A 21,088-nucleotide genomic window follows, 5' to 3' on the forward strand; every position below is an offset into this window, starting at 1 on the left:
TTTTTAACCCACTCCTGCCCAGATAGTTTTTAACCCACTCCTTCCCAGGTAGTTTTTTACCCACTCCTGCCCAGGTAGTTTTTTACCCACTCCTGCCCAGGTAGTTTTTAACCCACTCCTGCCCAGGTAGTTTTTTACCCACTCCTGCCCAGGTAGTTTTTTACCCACTCCTGCCCAGGTAGTTTTTTTAACCCACTCCTGCCCAGATAGTTTTTAACCCACTCCTTCCCAGGTAGTTTTTTACCCACTCCTGCCCAGGTAGTGTTTTACCCACTCCTGCCCAGGTAGTTTTTAACCCACTCCTGCCCAGGTAGTTTTTTACCCACTCCAGCCCAGGTAGTTTTTTTAACCCACTCCTGCCCAGGTAGTTTTTTACCCACTCCAGCCCAGGTAGTTTTTTTAACCCACTCCTGCCCAGGTAGTTTTTTACCCACTCCTGCCCAGGTAGTTTTTTTAACCCACTCCTGCCCAGGTAGTTTTTTACCCACTCCTGCCCAGGTAGTTTTTTTAACCCACTCCTGCCCAGGTGGTTGTTGCTCCCGTCCTCTGATGATCCGGCTGCTCCTTTGGCTGCCGGCAAAAGAAAGTAGTGTGGATGCCCCGCCCCCCTCCTTCTCGCGGATGGAGCCGCCGGCTCCGGTGCTGCGGCTGGTCGGAGCGTCGCCGCGCGTGTATTGTGCGCGCGCGCGGCCGCCAAAGAGTGCGAGCAGAGTGAGTGAGGCGGAGGCGCCGGAGCTGCGGCAGAGCAGAGACTGGAGGAGAGAGGGGAAAGAAAGGGAAAGAGTTTCAGGGCTTCTAGCATGAGAAAAGAAACTGTGGATTAAATGGCGACTTTCCAAAGGAGAACTTGTGGTGGGACTGCACTGGTAGCGCTGCTGCTTCCAATTTCAGGTGAGCAGTGATTTGGGTCGCTTTATTCTTGTTGCTGCTGATGTTTTGGATGAAGAGGAGCTTTGATGTCCGGAGTGACCAGTGTCCATCCCTTCCCCCCCCCCCCCCCCCTTCCTGTGTCCGGCTTCTCCATTGTGGCCCGGGCCACTACCCTCGGCTCTCTACTAAAACACACAGGGAGTGGGCAAGGGGGCTGAGGGCATGAGGACAGCGGTTTGTTATTGGGGTGGGGGTGGGGGTGGGGGGGGGAATGGTTTGCTGAGGGAGGGGGGAGGAGAAGGGAGGTTAGGGAAAGGGAGGGAGCAGAAAGGAGGTGAGAGGGAAAGGGGAAGGGAGGCGAGGGAGAGATGGGGGGGAAAGGAGAATGGAGGTGAGGGAGAGAGGGGGAGGGGTATAAAGGAGGTGGGGGAGAGAGAAGGAAGGTGGTGGAGAGGGGGGGGCTGGAGGAGGAGGATGGAGGTAATGGGGGCTGCAGGAGGAAGGTGAGAGGTCTGGAGGAGGAGGATGGAAGTAATGGGGGCTGCAGGATGAAGGTGAGTGGGGGGTCTGGAGGAGGAGGGAGGTGAGCGGGGGGTCTGGAGGAGGAGGAGGAGGGAGGTGAGCAGGGGGTCTGGAGGAGGAGGAGGAGGGAGGTGAGTGGGGGGTCTGGAGGAGGAGGAGGGAGGTGAGTGGGGGGTCTGGAGGAGGAGGAGGGAGGTGAGCGGGGGGTCTGGAGGAGGAGGAGGAGGGAGGTGAGCGGGGGGTCTGGAGGAGGAGGGAGGTGAGTGGGGGGTCTGGAGGAGGAGGGAGGTGAGGGGGGGTCTGGAGGAGGAGGAGGAGGGAGGTGAGCGGGGGTCTGGAGGAGGAGGGGGAGGTGAGCGGGGGGTCTGGAGGAGGAGGAGGGAGGTGAGCGGGGGGTCTGGAGGAGGAGGAGGGAGGTGAGCGGGGGGTGAGGAGGAGGAGGGAGGTGAGCGGGGGGTCTGGAGGAGGAGGAGGGAGGTGAGCGGGGGGTCTGGAGGAGGAGGAGGGAGGTGAGCGGGGGGTCTGGAGGAGGAGGAGGGAGGTGAGCGGGGGGTCTGGAGGAGGAGGAGGGAGGTGAGCGGGGGGTCTGGAGGAGGAGGAGGGAGGTGAGCGGGGGGTCTGGAGGAGGGAGGTGAGCGGGGGGTCTGGAGGAGGGAGGTGAGCGGGGGGTCTGGAGGAGGGAGGTGAGCGGGGGGTCTGGAGGAGGGAGGTGAGCGGGGGGTCTGGAGGAGGGAGGTGAGCGGGGGGTCTGGAGGAGGGAGGTGAGCGGGGGGTCTGGAGGAGGGAGGTGAGCGGGGGGTCTGGAGGAGGGAGGTGAGCGGGGGGTCTGGAGGAGGGAGGTGAGCGGGGGGTCTGGAGGAGGGAGGTGAGCGGGGGGTCTGGAGGTGAGCGGGGGGTCTGGAGGTGAGCGGGGGGTCTGGAGGAGAGCGGGGGGTCTGGAGGAGGGAGGTGAGCGGGGGGTCTGGAGGAGGAGGAGGAGGGAGGTGAGCGGGTGTCTGGAGGAGGAGGAGGAGGGAGGTGAGCGGGTGTCTGGAGGAGGAGGAGGAGGGAGGTGAGCGGGGGGTCTGGAGGAGGGAGGTGAGCGGGGGGTCTGGAGGAGGGAGGTGAGCGGGGGGTCTGGAGGAGGGAGGTGAGCGGGGGGTCTGGAGGAGGAGGAGGAGGGAGGTGAGCGGGGGTCTGGAGGAGGAGGAGGAGGGAGGTGAGCGGGGGTCTGGAGAAGGAGGAGGAGGGAGGTGAGCGGGGGTCTGGAGGAGGAGGAGGAGGGAGGTGAGCGGGGGTCTGGAGGAGGAGGAGGAGGGAGGTGAGCGGGGGTCTGGAGGAGGAGGGAGGTGAGCGGGGGGACTGGAGGAGGAGGAGGAGGGAGGTGAGCGGGGGGTCTGGAGGAGGGTGAGCGGGGGGTCTGGAGGAGGAGGGAGGTGAGCGGGGGGTCTGGAGGAGGAGGGAGGTGAGCGAGGGGTCTGGAGGAGGAGGAGGAGGGAGGTGAGCGGGGGGTCTGGAGGAGGAGGAGGAGGGAGGTGAGCGTGGGGTCTGGAGGAGGAGGGAGGTGAGCGGGGGGTCTGGAGGAGGAGGAGGAGGAGGGAGGTGAGCGGGGGTCTGGAGGAGGAGGAGGAGGGAGGTGAGCGGGGGGTCTGGAGGAGGAGGAGGGAGGTGAGCGGGGGGTCTTCAGGAGGAGGGAGGTGAGCGAGGGGTCTGGAGGAGGAGGGAGGTGAGCGGGGGGTCTGGAGGAGGAGGGAGGTGATCGGGGGGTCTGGAGGAGGAGGGGGGAGGTGAGCGGGGGGTCTGGAGGAGGAGTGGGGGAGGTGAGCGGGGGTCTGGAGGAGGAGGAGGAGGGAGGTGAGCGGGGGGTCTGGAGGAGGAGGGAGGTGAGCGGGGGGTCTGGAGGAGGAGGAGGAGGGAGGTGAGCGGGGGGTCTGGAGGAGGAGGGAGGTGAGCGGGGGGTCTGGAGGAGGAGGAGGAGGGAGGTGAGCGTGGGGTCTGGAGGAGGAGGGAGGTGAGCGGGGGGTCTGGAGGAGGAGGAGGAGGAGGGAGGTGAGCGGGGGTCTGGAGGAGGAGGAGGAGGGAGGTGAGCGGGGGGTCTGGAGGAGGAGGAGGAGGGAGGTGAGCGGGGGGTCTTCAGGAGGAGGGAGGTGAGCGAGGGGTCTGGAGGAGGAGGAGGAGGGAGGTGAGCGGGGGGTCTGGAGGAGGAGGGAGGTGATCGGGGGGTCTGGAGGAGGAGGGGGGAGGTGAGCGGGGGGTCTGGAGGAGGAGTGGGGGGAGGTGAGCGGGGGGTCTGGAGGAGGAGTGGGGGGAGGTGAGCGGGGGGTCTGGAGGAGGAGTGGGGGGAGGTGAGCGGGGGGTCTGGAGGAGGAGTGGGGGGAGGTGAGCGGGGGGTCTGGAGGAGGAGTAGGGGGGAGGTGAGCGGGGGGTCTGGAGGAGGAGTAGGGGGGAGGTGAGCGGGGGTCTGGAGGAGGAGTAGGGGGGAGGTGAGCGGGGGGTCTGGAGGAGGAGTAGGGGGGAGGTGAGCGGGGGGTCTGGAGGAGGAGTAGGGGGGAGGTGAGCGGGGGGTCTGGAGGAGGAGTAGGGGGGAGGTGAGCGGGGGGTCTGGAGGAGGAGTAGGGGGGAGGTGAGCGGGGGGTCTGGAGGAGGAGTAGGGGGGAGGTGAGCGGGGGGTCTGGAGGAGGAGGGAGGTGAGTGGGGGGTCTGGAGGAGGAGGGAGGTGAGCGGGGGGTCTGGAGGAGGAGGGAGGTGAGCAGGGGGTCTGGAGGAGGAGGGAGGTGAGCAGGGGGGTCTGGAGGAGGAGGGAGGTGAGCAGGGGGTCTGGAGGAGGAGGGAGAGGGAGGTGAGCGGGGGGTCTGGAGAAGGAGGAGGAGGGAGGTGAGCAGGGGGTCTGGAGAAGGAGGAGGAGGGAGGTGAGCAGGGGGTCTGGAGGAGGAGGAGGAGGGAGGTGAGCGGGGGGTCTGGAGGAGGAGGAGGAGGGAGGTGAGCAGGGGGTCTGGAGGAGGCGGAGGAAGGTTGGGGGGTCTGGAGGAGGAGGGGGGTTGGGGGGGTCTAGAGGGGGAGGGAGGTGAGTGGGGGTCTGGAGGAGGAAGGTGAGTGGGGGTCTGGATGTGAAGGAAGGGGGGGGGCGGCCCTGGATGTGAAGGAAGGGTGGGGGGGCGGCCCTGGATGTGAAGGAGGGGGGGGGGGGCGGCCCTGGATGTGAAGGAGGGGGGGGGGGCGGCCCTGGATGTGAAGGAGGGGGGGGGGGCGGCCCTGGATGTGAAGGGGGGGGGGGGGGCGGCCCTGGATGTGAAGGGGGGGGGGGGGCGGCCCTGGATGTGAAGGAGGGGGGGGGGGCGGCCCTGGATGTGAAGGAGGGGGGGGGGCGGCCCTGGATGTGAAGGAGGGGGGGGGGCGGCCCTGGATGTGAAGGAGGGGGGGGGGCGGCCCTGGATGTGAAGGAGGGGGGGGGGCGGCCCTGGATGTGAAGGAGGGGGGGGGGCGGCCCTGGATGTGAAGGAGGGGGGGGGGGCGGCCCTGGATGTGAAGGAGGGGGGGGGGCGGCCCTGGATGTGAAGGGGGGGGGGCGGCCCTGGATGTGAAGGAGGGGGGGGGTGGGCGGGCGGCCCTGGATGTGAAGGGGGCACTGGGGGGGGGGGCACTGAGTCGTGAACAAGATGAGATGGGGGGAGGGTTACTCATCTCTGCAGCCACTTCATGGCCGGCAGTGTCCACACACCGGCTTTTGTGCTGTCCACCTCCAGGACGCCTCGTCCCTTGTGTTCACAATGTTACCACAGAAAAGTTGCCCTTTCTCTTTCGATACGAAGTGTCTCTCACTGAAACATTGTATCGCCTCCTGGCTCCCTCCACGTGTATTTATTTATTTCACTGTTTTTTCTCTCTCATTCACTTTTGAGATAAGAATGAATCTCTCTCTCTCTCTCTCTCCCTTCCTCCTCCTCCTCCATAACCCAGCATGGGGTCTCCGGCCACGCTGACTCCTCTTCCTGAAGACTTTTTCCCCTTTTTTTGTCCAGTTAAACAATTTGAACTAAGATAATTATATCCACATCAGTTGATCACAGATGACTTGATGCACTTACTGAATATTTGTAAACATTTGCCTTTAAACTGATGCTGAGTATCAGACAGATGGATCTGTTGCTGGCTGAAAATGTGTATTTTTTGGATTTTTTTGATAGGTCTTAACTTTTTTTTAAATTGAGAAATTGAAGAAGGGGGAAAAAAAGCCAAGTTCTCCCCCCTCTCCCTTTCAAGTGTGTTGGGGTCTCCTGTCGCGTTACATTGTCCCCCAACGGAAGGATTCATTTGCATCCCTGATCTGATTAATTCAAGTCGGGGGGTTTCGAGAGGGGGATCTATACAGGTTTGTATTGATGGCAGAGAATTGATTAATTGATGAGAGCCCTTCTCGATCACGTAGAGCGAATTCACCCGGGACCTCTAACCGATCCCCTCCGCTGTCACCGTAATACTGACAAATACACGACAAATTAAAAATACGTTACATCTCTGGATTTTTTTTCCCTGGGACCCCTAGACACGCACATCGATTTCCCAACATAAAGTTAGAGTGACTATAGACTGGCACAGCTTGAAGCCTCGCACTGTCAGCCTCTCTCTCCCCTCCTCCCGCCCCCCTCCAATTCGGTGCTTGGATTTTTTTTAGTGGCAATATCAAAGCAGACTGGTTTAAGAGTCTGAAACTGCCCACCGATTTAATGAAAATGAATTGTTTTGCCCCTTTTTCAGGCTCATTGCCCAATCCGTCAGCCCACTTGAATTGATTGCCAGACTCAAATATCTTTTAAGTCACTTAGAGAGAGAGAGGGAGACGCTCTTTTTTGTTTTAGATGTGCACCTTTTGCTGAATGTCTGTTGATTCCCAAACTGCAAGTACTCAGTTCTCGACACGTGGTTGGATGGGCTTTTTCCAGACGAGAGGAGTTGAAAACTTGGGGGGGAAAATACGGCGGCGAGAGCTTATTGATACACGAGGAGAGCCTGTTGCTAATGATTTCTCGTAAAATCAGACTTTTACGACTTCGCCTGTTCAGACTCCTTTTTGACAAGCTTGTAAAATTAGCAAACATCTTGTGCGAAGTCCGCCCTGTATAGCAACCGGTTGCAACTTCAGACTGGAGCGACTGGTTCTATCGGCGTGGTGTTTAGAATCAAAATAATAACACGCTTTTACAAGAGGAGCGTCCCTTTTAATTCGGATCTTAATTGAGTTTTCTGTTCCATGTAAAAACTCAATAAAAGGTTACCACCATTGTAATGCGCCCCTGCAGTGATTTTAACACTGATGCTTCGGTGTACTGGCTCTTCGATTTGTTTGAATTAATTAGTAATCTTGGATTAGTTTTTTTTCTCTCTCCTTGTGGTATTTGTAGGTTTGAGAATGCAGCGCCTGCTGCTCTCCATCCTCCCCTCAGAAAGGGGCTGTAGTTTTGATGGCTTTCTCAATACAGTCGCACACATTTGTTAGAAATTTTCGTTCACTCCTCCCAAGTTAATAAGGGAATTTCACAGTAACTTTATTGCAGTGTTAACGTAAACCTTACTTGTGACTAATAATAAATAAGCTTTAATGTATATATTAAAGATTTCCACCGGGGTATACAAATGCTTGATTTAACCATCCTAAAGTATAGATGGATATACAAAATAAGAACATTTATAGCATGTATATAGCACAAACTCTAGCGGAAACAAGTCCAGCCCTTTATATTTAGGCATGCTTCTCATCAAGTTTATATTAGAGCCATGGGTAAAACACAAATTTAATAACGAAATTTCAAATTTGGGAATCAAAATTCTGCATTTTGTTTATTATACAAATTTTATAATTTTAAATTATATAAATAATATTTAAATAATATATATTATATATTATGTAATAAATAATTTTGTTATATATTGTATAATAAAATGCAGAATATTATTTAAATATTATTTATATAATTTAAAATTATAAAATTTGTATAATAAACAAAATGCAGAATTTTGATTCCCAAATTTGAAATTTTGTTATTAAATTTGTGTTTTACTCATGGTTCCTGGTGCCTCTCTGGATCCTGCAATCTTTAAGAACTGAGAGAAGCATATTGTTGATAGCGATAAGTCATGTTGCAACTTTGCAAACAAGCGTCTTAAATTTAAAACAGTCAGAGATCCTGTTAGTTTCTTCATGTGACTAAAACAAAAAAGGTCAGTGATTTGGTAAGGTAAGCCTGCCGATTAAATATTCAATTTAATCACATTTAATTTGTGGGAATGGGGCATGCGGAAGAGAAATTCTGAAGATAGAGTGGAAGCGAAACATCTTCCACAGGGATAATGGTTGCAATCTAGACTGTCTTCAGAACCTTTGGGTCTAAACATAGGTGAATCTTTGATCTTTTTGCCAGTGTCATCCATCTGAATATCATTCAGCAAGTGAACTTTGATTGTATGGACGTTTGGGGTTTTTATTAAGGTTCCAATTAAGCTAGAAGTATTTTTTTCCTTAAGATTATAGATCGCAGGTTGCAATGAGCTGGTTGTAGTTAAAGGCCTTTACTCACCATTGTAGCCGATAAGACTAACATCCTGCCTCAGATATTGAGGAACTGGGAAGATTGAAGATGAGGACCGACCACAAATTCATGGGTTTCGAGTGAGGATCCATTGAATTGAAGATATCACCCTGATATTTTATGGAATCAGGAGAATCATAGAATCCCTACAGTGCAGAAAGAGGCCGTTCAGCCCATCAGGTCTATGCCAACCATTATCCCACCCAGGCCTCATGCCAGCAATCCCACATTTACCCTACTAATCCCCCGATACTAGGGTCAATTGAGCATGGCCAATCAACATAACCCGCACATCTTTGGACAAATTAAACCCACACATATGGGGAGAATGTTCAAATGCCACACAGGCAGTGACCCAAAGCCAGAATTGAATCTGGGTCTGTGGTGCTGTGAGGCTGCAGTGCTAACCACTGTGCTACCATGCCACCCCAAGTAACAAGTTGATGTGAAGAATGCCTGCACGTATCAAGGTTCGAAAGATTGGGCTTGTTTCCACTAGAGTTTAGAAGAGTGTGGGGTGACTTGATGGAAGTATATAAGATTATGAATGGTCTTGACAAGGTGAATGTGGAAAGGATGTTTCCTCTTGTGACTGAGTCCAGAACTAGGGGCACTGTTCTAGAATTAGAAGTCACCTTATAGGACAGGTGAGGAGAGATTTGTTTACCTGAGGGATGAGCAACTTTGGAACTCTCTGCCTTAAAAATATTCAGTGACTCTGCTTCTGAAACAGAGGTGGATAGATTCTTATTAGTCAAGGGAATCAAAGATTATCGGTGATGGATGGGAATGTGGAACTTGACTCAAACTAATCAACCATGATGTTATTGAATGGTGGTGCAGGCTTGAGGGGCCAAATGGCCGACTTCTATTCCTATTTCGTACGTTCATATATATATTTTAGGATGGTTAATGAAGCATTTGTAAGCCCGGTGGAATCTTAAATTCAGCTTCAGACCATTCAAATTAATAAAAAAAAGCAAAATTCCTAATTGATCTTGCATCATTTAACACAGCACTCTCTTCAACCAATTGTGTTACCTCTTTGTAGCCTCGATGTTCTTGTGATCAGTTTGGGCTCAGTTTGAGGGAATGATTTTATTTGTCAAAAATTTTTGTTTTGTTGAAATATGGATGTTCACCGTCTTGTCAAATTTGAAATGATTTGTGTTGTCTTTTCCAGGTATTTGGTGCTTTACTGAGCTTTTTTTCATGAGGGAGCCCCAGGATGTAATTGCTCTGCGGAAAGACCCTGTGGTTCTTGATTGCCAGGCTCGTGGAGAACTTCCAATTACCATTGTCTGGCTGAAAAATGGACTGAAATTAGTGGATAGTGAGCGGATATATGTCTTATCAAATGGATCTCTTTATATCACTGAGGTTGAACATCGTAGAGGAGAGCGATCAGATGAAGGCTACTATGAATGTTTGGCTCAAAACAAGTATGGGGCCATTCTCAGTCAGAAATCCCATCTTTCTGTGGCCAGTAAGTATTTCTTTCTTTTGGTACATTTTAAACTGTCCACTTTTTCCAAGGCAGATGTCACCTTTGGCATACATAGTTCAGAATAGGAGGATTCTAGGCACTTCTGGTCAGGTAAGAGCAAAGGATATTTTTTTTTGGAGTTTGGTAATTAGGATCAACCTGATTGAGTTTGTGGGATACTTGGGGTTTCCCACCCAGCCAGCTGAAGCGCCACAGATAAGTGCACTCCACCGATCACAGCAGCCTTTCAGCTGTTTACCACCCCTGAACATTAATTGGTTGGGGATGTGGCTTCTGCATCTTGCTTTTCAGCCAGTCCGATGAGGCCATTCAACTTTAGTTCTGGTGGGAGCAATGGCTGTGGTTGGGACTACAAGCAGTAACCAGATTACAATTCAAGGACTGGGTAGTTTTGGGAAATCTCATGGTAGATAGAGGGGGACGGGGTATTGATGAAGAGGCTGGTGGGGGGGGGGTGGTTATCCTCCCATGGGGTTCAAAATTGCGGGTGGGTGGGAAGCACCCCTTAAGCGCCTCTCTTCAAACATGGGAGGCCAAACCACCTTGGGTCTTTTCATGGGTTAGAGAGGGTGCTGCTCCCCACTCCCCAGTTAACATCCTGCCAGCAGTGGGCCATAACATTCTGCCCTTTCTGTGTACATTACAATGCCCGCCCCTGTATTTATAATCTGTAAGCATGAGAGAGTGGCTTGCAGAGTTTTTAACAAACATGTCAACCTTAAATGGGGTTGTGGCTTGTACAAGCAGTTCCATCTCGTGTTGAAGCAAATGGTTCTAAAGTGGCTTATAAAGATGAGAGAGAATGATTGCTTTTCAAATGTCAGTCAGATTTTAATTTCTAATGATTAGAAGTTATATTTGTTCATACATTCTGAAGCATGAAAATTAAACTGTTGGGAAAAATACCCAAAATCTGATGTTTTCCATCACATGCAACAAACATCCTACGCACTGGATTTCAGCTATTGTTATTACTGCTGGTCACTTTCTATTAAAATTGTAATATGTATGTTAAGAATGTATTACTAATTTTGCAATTAGTAGTAAATGGTGAAATTTTGATGCTCCTTCCTTGGGGAAACTAGGAAGTTAAAGTATTGTATTTAATCCTGACCAAAAAAGCCTAGTCTTGCTTGCTTTCATGTGAATAGCATTCAAGATTTCCTGCCGATTTTCAAAGCAGTTTCTCATTCTGTCGATATAGCTGCTTCATCTCAAAGTCAAACATTGAATGCGCTTTATTAGATGCTTTGGTCTTTCTGTTATGCTGAGAGATGTATTTAATTCTAGGAAATAGATCCAAAATGGTAATTTGTAAGCATGACACACAGTTATTGTTTAGGACTGTGATAAAGCACTTTGATCTATTGTAAGCAGATTACATTCATTGTTTCCAGTCATGTGGTGTTATCGCCAGCACCAGTATTCAGTGATACTTGTGTGGCACTTCTGAGAAAATCAGAAGTCTAAAGGCAGACATTACTTAGATGCAAACAAAGTAATGGGGACATGGTTGTACAAAGACTTCTGAAGCCGTGCAACAGCCTCTTGGCACAAGTTCATTACGTTGAACATCTTTAGTCATGTAATCTTATTTCTGGTGTATATTTATTAGGTTTGGGTAAAATTACCATCAAAATAATTTCATTCCTGTTGAAACTTCAAACATTTGAAATTTAGCTCTCCTACATATCTTCAGGATTTGAATGTAATCCCACTGTTCCTGATGCAATTAGATAATTATATTTCTTCATATACTCATTATAAGCTACAGCTACTTGAGGTTAAAGGTAATGATATCTATTTTTGGCAGTTTTATGATCGTATGTCTAATAGTCTATTAAACTTCATCGTTGCTTAAGTTGCACAGAATTAGAAAACCTTAGGTTTGTTCCCTGGTTTAACTAAGTTAGCTGCTCTCTGAGGGTACCAGCAAGTTGTCTAGAAATATTGGTGCAAAGGTGAGGATATGATTGAGTTGGTTGTGATCCGTATCTTGAGGGTTAGATTCTCATTTTCAGAGAAGTTACTTCAGGGAGGTGCTTTGGGGTTGTTGGCACTTGTGGTCTATCTCCCCAGAATCAACTTCAGGCACCTTTTGGAAGGAAAAACATCAACTAATGATACTTATTGATTCATATGTACAACTTAAATTTTCTCATAACTTTCACTTAGGCAAGAATTTAAGAAGACTTTATCATGTTTTTGCAATTTATATATTCTGTTTAATCAAGTTATTATACTGTTGTAATTTACAATCAGTTTGGCAAAAAATTGGTACCATTACATTATAGTGATGTATCAATATGTAATATCTTCACTTCGATTGATGTTTCCAGGTTTTTTGTAATGGTTTGATGGAAGTATCATCAAGTTTGCAGTCATATGCAAAACATTTAAAGCAAGCAGTGAAATGGTATTTTTAGTTTGAATAGGAAATGCATTCTGAACCACAGTCAGCAGTGGGACACTGGAATTTTCCTTTCAGCATACTTTTTTTAAGCATTTGTCAGTAAGGTTATCCTTTATCACAGATGTGTAACGTCTGGTATAACATTTAAAGCCTTGATTTAATCCATGCAAGAACTGTTAGACATGAACACACTAGGAGGTGTCACTGATTCCAAACTTAGAAACTAAAAGCTGATACTTGCACCATGGTCGAGAAATTGATTATTCATGTGCAAATTAAGAATTCTTTGGGTTAAAAGGTTAGAGGCTATGCAGGATGAGGTTTAGCCCTGTGATAAAGAGCAGATGACCCTTATTCATTGTCCGTAGCTTTCATGTTGTTCCTCCACAAAGTTTGTGATTGCCAGGAATTGTTCTTAAGGAATGCAGGGAATCGTATGCCTTGCCTTTAGTGTTACTGTGGAGCCTTATCACATAAGGACATCACAGCAGGTCTTTAGGGACAGTTTCGAGCTCTGAAACCCTTAAGGCTCTGTTTTCTGGTGTTCATCCATGCAGAAAGGAATTTAGCTAATTTTGCTTTCTTGAATTCCCTTAAAGTAACTTTGAACACCAGTGTTTAAGGAAATTATTAAGATATAAAGAAAAGACTGTACATCTAATAGATTTTCCCCCTTCTTGTAACTAGGAGACAATAGGAAGTTCTTTTCACTGCTGTTGTGTTCTTTGTGGGGCACCCTGCTGGGGAAAATGCCAACTAAACAATTGAAGGCCCATATGGGTTGCTTCAGGTCTGAGTAAGATCACAAGTGAAAAGTCTTTTGCCACCGATGAGGAGTGTATGCTCCTTCACTCCAAACAATTTCATTTTTGCTTTTAAATGATTTTGTTGCGATTTAAGAGGATATTGTAACTCCAGAAAATTACTTGAGAATGTTAAGTCAGTTTTCAAACACAGACTGTGTGTACAGTGCAGGATAAATGCAAACTAGTAATTGGACTTCTGATGGAGGAAAGGACATTGTTTTTGGAGAATAAGAACTCAGAATTATGCAGTTTAAGTTGTGTCACCATTCCATTCAGATTTGTCATTTTTAATGGAAGAATATATTTGGATATAATGTCAAGCAAAGTGTTTTTGTTTATACCAAGTAGAAACTTGTCTTTTTGTATTTGACAATCCTGTTATGTATTGCCATTACTGACAGTTAAATTGTGGTTATTAATCTGTTGAGAGCTGTCTGTGGGATTTTGTTTTACAGGTTGGCTTTGCCTCTGTACTGGAAGTTCTTTCCAGAAGCCATGCAATTTGCACATACCTGAGAAATGGAGGGTGGATGAAGTTGGGGATGGGGCTGTATCTCCCAACCACATTGCCACCTTTTTCTTGTTGTTTAGCATCCTGCCAAAAGTTCCCAGTGTGACTAAGTGTCTAAATTGTAGTGCTTTATTGCAAGGCAACTCGCTGAAGCGCAGGATAGTTCTGGTCCTGCAATTGTTTTACAGTCTAATACTCCAAGGGGTCAGTGAAAAGAATTCATTCTGGTCCCTTTGTCTGTTCTGATTATCCTAAATAAAAGGGATCTTTTTTCTTTGCTTCTGTTTGTGCAGGGATTCTAAGGTCTCCATAATTTAACAGCTGGACCTATTGATTATGTGCAGGACAATCAAGGTGATGAAGAGGAACTAGGGGAAAAAAACCTCGTAATATGAATTGGGACACATTACCTTTTAAAGATTTAGGAGAGACAATGTTTGAAGTAACACTCAGTTACTTTACAAGAATAAAATTGACGTGAAATGTAAAAAGTTGGGCATTTGAATGGCAGAGTAAGTCTGCTTTCCAAATTGCTCGGCCCCTTGAGTGTGTCAGAAGGGAATTTTTGACACATCCATGCTATTGTAACATAGGATAAAGAAAACAGTTGCCTAGTCCCCAGTGTGTAGAAGGGATTTTTAACACAGAAGCATTCAACTCTGGGTAATCCAGGATCCTCCCTGAAGGAGCAGCTCATGCAGCACATCCTAATGGTCTTTTTGTTTTATCCGCATTCCTGTTGCAGCCGATAACTTTGTGCATTCATTGCTGTAATCAAATGACCTTTTACCATGTTGTGAAAAATGGCTTTTTAAAACTTAATTTGAAGGGGTTAGGAACTACATAACCAGCATATAAATTAACACAACTTTAATTTGCTTGTAGTTGTGTTTGAATCCTTCATTTTATTTGACATTCTTCACAAAAAGAAAGGGGAAAAACTTGCAGTTAAGCAGCATCTTCACCTCAATGTCCCAAAGCACTTTTCAGCCAATGTGTAATTACTGTTGTAAATGCAGGAAGTCCAGCAGCCAATTTATGCACAGTAAGATCCCATACACAGCAGTGTGATAATGACCAGATCATCTGTCTTTGAGATGCTGATTGAGTGACAAATATTTGCTAGGATTCTGGGGTTAAGGCCCCTAGTTCTTCTTTGAAATTATGTCATGGGATCTTTCACATCCATCTGAGAGCACAGCCAAGGCTTTGACTTAATGCTTTAGCCAAAAGAAGGCACCTCTGGTAGTTCAGTGCTGTCCTGTGGAGTGTTGCATTATCAGCCTCAATTTCTGTTCTCCAGTCCTGGAGTGGGATTGAACTAACAATCATGTTTGACACACACACAAAATAAATATGACCAAATTTTGGAAAGCAGTTGAATTCCTTATCGTTTCATTATAGTTCATTTAATGTCTTGCCTTTCATTGCAAAAGCTATGTTTCTATTCCCCCTGCTCCCCCCCTGCATTCTTGCGCTGGGATTCCGTTTCATGCATGTTGGATGCTCTACATTATTTCAGCCAAGTGGAAACTTTTGTGTGCTTGCACACTACTTGTCAATGGGGCATAAACAGTTGAGTTTGATCCTGTCATTGGATGCGATCAAGAGCAGGAGTCTTGAACTGATCCCTTTTTCACTCTGTCCCACCATGGCAGATGTTGAAATTTGAATTCAGTAAAAGTCTAATGATGATGATGAAACCATTGTTAGTTGTCATAAAAATCCATCTGGTTAACTAAGGTCCTTTAGAGAAGGAAATCAGCCACCCTTATTGGGTCTGGCCTACATGTAATTCAAGGTCCACAACAATGTGGTTGACTCTTAAATGGCCTAACAAGCTACTCGTTGCAATTAGGGATAGGCAACAAATGCTGGCCCAGCCAGCGATGCCCAAATCCCATAAATGACTTAAAACACAACTTAGGATGCTTGAAGTAGCTGTATTCCTACTGTTACCCTGCTTGAAATTTGTTAACTCAACACAGAACAGGAATGGGGTATTTTATATTTACCTGTTAAGCCACAGTGGGAATGTGTGTTTGAGAAATGACCTGTTCCTTGGTAGATATCTTGAATTTGACATGTAAACATGAGCCACATGCTGAGATTGGAATTTTCCATTTGCGATATGAGGAGATTCAAATCCACCAGTGACTCAGCTGGCTGAGTGTCCCATGTGGGCAGAGCAAGTTTCCCATTTAATACTCCCTTTGCACTGACGTAATACAGCTCAGTAAGGAGGCAGTAGGGACTGTTATAACTGACTTAACTTGGCTAGGAAAGGGAACAAAGTCATCAAGGTTTCCATTCTGGATCAATTCCTCAGCTACTGGTTGTGTGTGTGGGGAGGGGGGGTGCGGTTCTGTGCCCCCCTGAATTAAATATCCTGGTGACAATCAATGTCCAGCATCACGTGTGAAAAATGGTCACATGGGTGAGATACCAGCGGGCGTCCGACAGCTGTGATGCTGTACCCTAGTGAAGAGTGGCTTCGAGAGGAAATTAATGGAAAGAAAATAGAATCCAGGGAATGGTTATTTAGTGGGTGGGGTAGGATATAGGAAATAAATTCATAGTTTTGATAGAATATATTTAAGTATATTTATTAGTCACAAGTAAGCTTACTTTCACACTGCAGTGAAGTTACTGTGAAAATCCCCTATTTGCCACGCTCTGACGCCTGTTCGGGTACATGGAGGGAGAATTTAGCATGGCCAATGCATCTAATCAGCACGTCTTTTGGAATGTGGAACAAAACCCATGCAGCACAGGGAGAATGTGCAGACTCCATACACAGTGACCCAAGCTGGGAATCGAACCTGGGTCCCTGGCGCTGTGAGGCAGCAGTGCCGACCACTGTGCCAGCGTGCGAATATTTTTAGAGGTGGGTTGGATAGTGTGTTATAAGATCTGGTTTAGAATAAAATTCCACTTTTGAGATTAAAGTATGCTCTCTGTCAAGTTGTAAGAGTTGCATTTGAAATGAGTTTGAGGCAGTTGGAATTGAGATTATTTCAGAGGCTGGCGTGAGTCCTAAATCTGTTTGAATTCTGATACACTACTTGGCTGTAAAAGGAGAGCATATGGATGGAAGAAATTGAAAAAATCTTCTGTGATACAGGAGAGTCTGGTTTGTCAGCGTTGGTTAAGGTACACCAGTTCAGCAGAGTAGGCAGAACAATGAGGTGTACCTGCTGTACAAGTGGGACCACTTTTTATTGACTGCTTATCTTGATGGGCACCAAATTCACTTCGTTGGAATATTAAAAAAAAGTGGGTTAGAATACTCCCCGCTTGTTGATAAAGGAACTAGAAGTTGATCATTAATTTCCTAAAAACAAACACTATCATCTTCTTTTGATCGGTTTCAAAGAATCTGTTCAGGTGCACTTTTTCTTGAAGTCATTTCACATTCAAATTGTTTGGAGATTATGGCCTCCTGTGCTGTTATGATTCCAATGAATTTACTTAAGATGGGGAACTTGGATTGTCGGGTTTTCAAACGTTACTATTTTAGGAACTTGTCTCGTCACAACACAAATTGATATTTCCTATCAGACAGTTGCTCACAGTTCCCTAGCAGAAGTTTCAACTACTTCCAGTCTTGTCTATGGTCCGACTACATCTGAATGAGGAATCCTCCTTGTCAGTTGAGTCAGAAGCAATCCAGATGAGTTCTAATAAAAGATCATCGACTTGAAATATCAACTGTTTCTGCCTTCACAGATGCTGCAAGACCGGCTGGACACTCTGTTTAAACAATTCAGTTTGTTGTATAATTTTGGGAGGGCAGGGAAGAAACTACAAATTAAAAGCACCTCCCAGTTATGTGTAGATAAGTAATTTGTTTCATGAAATGATTACAATGTTGATCTGTAGTGTGGAATTGAATTTAACAATATTATTGAATTGTATGACTTGTTCAGTGCTGTTACTTTGATTTGATTTGTTATTGTCACATGTATTGGGTACAGTGAAAAGTATTGTTTCTTGCGCGCTATACAGACAAAGCATATACTCTTAGAGAAAATGGGGGAGAAGGAAAGAATAGAGTGCAGAATGTAGTGTTACAGTCACTGCTAGGGTATAGAGAAAGAACAGCTTAATATATCGTAGACCCATTCAAAAGTCTGGCAGCAGAAAAGAAGCTGTTCTTAAGTCGGTTGGTACGTGATCTCAGGCTGGTTTGCGTAATGGACTGGGCTACGTTCACAACACTTTGTAGTTTCTTGCAGTCTTGGTCAGAGCAGGAGCCACACCAAGTTGAGATGCATCTGGAAAGGATACTTTCTATGATGCACCTGTAAAAATTGATGGGAGTTGTATGGGCATGCTGAATTTCCTTGGCCTTTTGAGGAAGTAGAGGCATTCATGGGCTTACTTGATTGTTGGGTCAGTGTGGAGGGACAAAGACAAGTGGTTGGAGATCTGAGCACCTAGAGCACTGAAGCTCACAACCATTCCCACTTCAATCCTGTTGATGTAAACGGATATGTTCTCCACTATGTTTCCTGAAGTCGACAACTATCTCTTTCGTTTAGTGACATTGAGGGAGAGTTTATTGTTGTTGCACCATTTCACCAGATTCTCTATTGCTTTCCTGTTACGAGGGCAGCGAAATGATGCTTGTTTTGAATTAAATAATTGATACAAGTTGAATAATTTTATCTTTGAACTGGTTTGAAACTGGCAGCGCAAAGGTGCTGATTGATTTTTAGACTTTGTTTTACAAAGCAAAGTAAACAAATTGCTGCTGCTGTGTGTGCGTGTGTGTGTGATGTGTTTTAATTCAAAGCAGCTCTGTGTGGATGTGCTGCAAACTGAATTAGCAGCTGCTGTGTAAATGGGATATTAGATTAAACGTGAAGATGAGCCAGGAGCACCTGCTTGTTGTAATAGCAAATCTGATTGATTTCCTTTAGGACAGTAGGATCTGTTAGAAGATCCAAACTTTTCCCCCTCCTAGTGGTGGGGGAGAGCAGAACATGAAACCAACCATGACCTGTATTATTTTACTGATTTGCTGCTTTGTTACCTTGCATGATGCTAGTGTTAGGAATAAACACGCACTGTATGTGAAACATGTTTGGGGCGATGGTTAACGCTACTCCCTTTTGTCTAATCAACAAAGTGCAATTTATCTTTGGCATGTTGCTGATGGCAATTTGTTTTACTTTTCTTGTTTATGTCGCAGTAGAGTTCTCCATAGGGGTGTGTAACCTGTTTTCCTCTAGTTCTCAAAATTGCAATAGCATCTTCCGGGACTTGCAGGTGTGAAAGGTTGAGCACCTGGACAGACTCTGCACTGCGTCTTGGGGGCAGATCTCAGCCTCATTACTGGCATTCTATTCTGTCGCAATTTTAAAAAGAACAGCTTTCACTTCACCAGAGTTGCATTTTTCCCTTTTGTTGACTGAAATAGCTCAAGTTGGACCTTGTGGCTATCAGTCACAGGAAACCTTCACTGTATTGAATTTGAGTCCAAGTCACAAGAGGTGAAATTCAGGAGAAACCTTCAGTGCAATTCTATCTTTGCCACCAATCCCCACCCCTCAATCTGGATAAGGGAATGGTTCATCCAGTGTTTACTAAGCGTCCTTAGTGAATGATACTAATGTTTCTGGCCTTACTCCATTATGGCACGGAGATCCAGAACAGCGTTATTTCTGCTACGTTTTGTGTGTGTGTGGTGCGGGGGGGTAGTGTATGTGTGTGGGTGCTGGGGTGGTGCATGTCAAGGTGGATGGAGGAGCTAACCCTTGATATTAAAGATGTATTCCACTTCACCCCCCCCGCCCCCAGAGAAACGGTTGCTACTTTTCAACATCATTTTGAGTGCTTATATAATGTACTTTGTAAAACTGGATTTCTTAGAGGTAATGAAACTTTTAAAGACAATTTCTCACTGGTTTTGACTCTGAATATTTTGGTGCCTCTCCTAAAAAGTCCTCACTTTGTCATTGAGAGCATGATAAAACACGCTGCCTGAAGGGAGATTAATGTTGACAACGTAAAGCAGTCTCATTCACAAATGACTTTTTACAAGTTTTTAAAGTAAATTTTAAGTAGAAGCAGGCCATGTACATTGTAACTAGAAAGAAAATTAACTCTGGGCAGCCTGAAATATCCCATTTTAGAAAATGTTTTTAACTTGGTTGTGTAGTTATGCGTAGTGCTAACCTTGAAGGGGAAAAAGGTTTGTTGGTAGAACTTGTGTGTGTGAGACCCATGTTTGTGGTCAGAATGGCACATTTATTCTAGCATAATTGAGTTTTATACCTAATAGAATAATGCTAAATCAATTAAAGAGCAGGGGTCTTGTGTATCGTGAAGCTGTCTTGCGGCCAACAGTTACACGTTCATCCCGAAAAGTCACATTAATGTGAATATAGGAATCATATATAATATAGGAAATCTTGCATGATTGGCTGAACGCTGTGCCTGGTCGCTGCAGTCCAACTTGTATTAAATTAGCTGATCTTTGCTCAGCAGACAATTGCGGTGGTGCAATTGCACTCGAGTGTCTAGGACTAGGGGGAGGGAAAGTTAGCTTGTGTATCCCCACCTCTGCACCCCACCAGGAGCGAAATCTGGATGAGTGACAGGAGTGGTGGTGTTTCTAAAGCCCCTGTTTAGGCTGTAACATGCAAAAAAAGAATGGCTACGTGGCTGAGGTACCAAAGGACTGCTGGTACGTCTACAAATGTGCTGCTCCTTGCTTCAGTCCTGCAAAGACAAGAGGACTGAAAACCCATTTGAAGTGTGGGTTGGTTTTATTTTGGAATCCAGCCTGCACTAAATAGTGAGACAACATATGGGACCTTTCACCTCCTGGGACTTTGATTTGCATCTTGCCTAGACTAATGGGATGAAAGTCTCCTGCCTTGATGACCAAAAATGGTCAGTCAAATGAGTTTGGGCAGTGTGAACTCAGTTTCTATAGGTGCAAGCCCACAGAGTGTAGCTGCCCCATTTATGCCTTGGTGTGACTGAAGATTTACTGCTGAATTTACTCCAGGGACTAAGAAGATGGGTAGAATAGGAAATGAAAATTTTCAATGGATGCTGTAAATATGGTCTAGTTAGGTTGTATTAGGAAGTTTAGCCTGCATTGAAGGCTGCGGCATCTGCCTTCAGAGTCCTTGAAGTTAAAGCTGCTTTCAAAAAGAGTGCAAAATACTCATTCTCACCAGTAATGACTACAGAGTTCAGTTGATGTTGGACCAGAGGGACATCCCTAATTTTTAACTGATAGTAACAATGATAATCAAGCCATATTTGATATCACCTCATTACTCTTTCACCATCAGTTTGCAGATCTTCGTTAAACTGTCTGGAAACGTATGTTCACTTTGGTGAATTTTTTAAATAAAAAAAGTCTATTTCCAGTCTGGCTAATTAATATTGTAAACATCAGCTCGACAAATGACTCGTGGTGCCCAGATTGAATGGTGCTCAGGCTTTCTCCCCTTGTTTAAAAAGGTAAAGAAGAAATTCTGATCCATTTTAGTCTGTCATATGTCTGACGAGCCCCAATGTGTATCCCACTGCAGTTATAAAATGAGCAGAAAAAGTAGCCAGTAGGATACCCAGGAATTAAAATTTAGTAGCCTGGATATCGGGTTACTGTGAATTTCAAACACTGATAGGGTTATTGACATTTAATCAGTGTAACCTTTTGCCCTCAGTAGGAAAAATGGCTTCCGTTTAGAATGTTGACATTTTGACAAAAATGGGAGACATCTGAAAATGGGAATTAATTAAGGCAACTATATGTTTCCTAAACTAGCATTTATGGTTACAACGCCAACACTTTTAAAATATTTTGAGAGCTGCATAACATTGACTTAACAGACAAATAATTTGAGTTACTGTACCTGTTTTTAAATTGTG

The 21,088-nt window shown here is 46.4% G+C and overlaps 1 protein-coding gene across 1 annotated transcript in view; it reads left to right on the forward strand.

The window, feature by feature from the left end:
* Positions 1 to 824: 824 nt before the first annotated feature.
* The window catches only part of LOC145359531 (protogenin-like), a 122,509-nt gene continuing 102,245 nt past the window's right edge, over positions 825 to 21,088 (forward strand). Inside the window, exons 1-2 of the mRNA XM_080214163.1 lie at positions 825 to 891; positions 9,139 to 9,441. Coding sequence (XP_080070289.1) covers positions 825 to 891; positions 9,139 to 9,441 — 370 coding nt within the window. The remainder of the gene's footprint in view (positions 892 to 9,138; positions 9,442 to 21,088) is intronic.

Source organism: Carcharhinus amblyrhynchos, chromosome 28 (genome assembly GCF_965287045.1).
Source record: "Carcharhinus amblyrhynchos chromosome 28, sCarAmb.v2.hapA, whole genome shotgun sequence".
In the NCBI taxonomy this organism is placed as follows: Eukaryota; Metazoa; Chordata; class Chondrichthyes; order Carcharhiniformes; family Carcharhinidae; genus Carcharhinus; species Carcharhinus amblyrhynchos.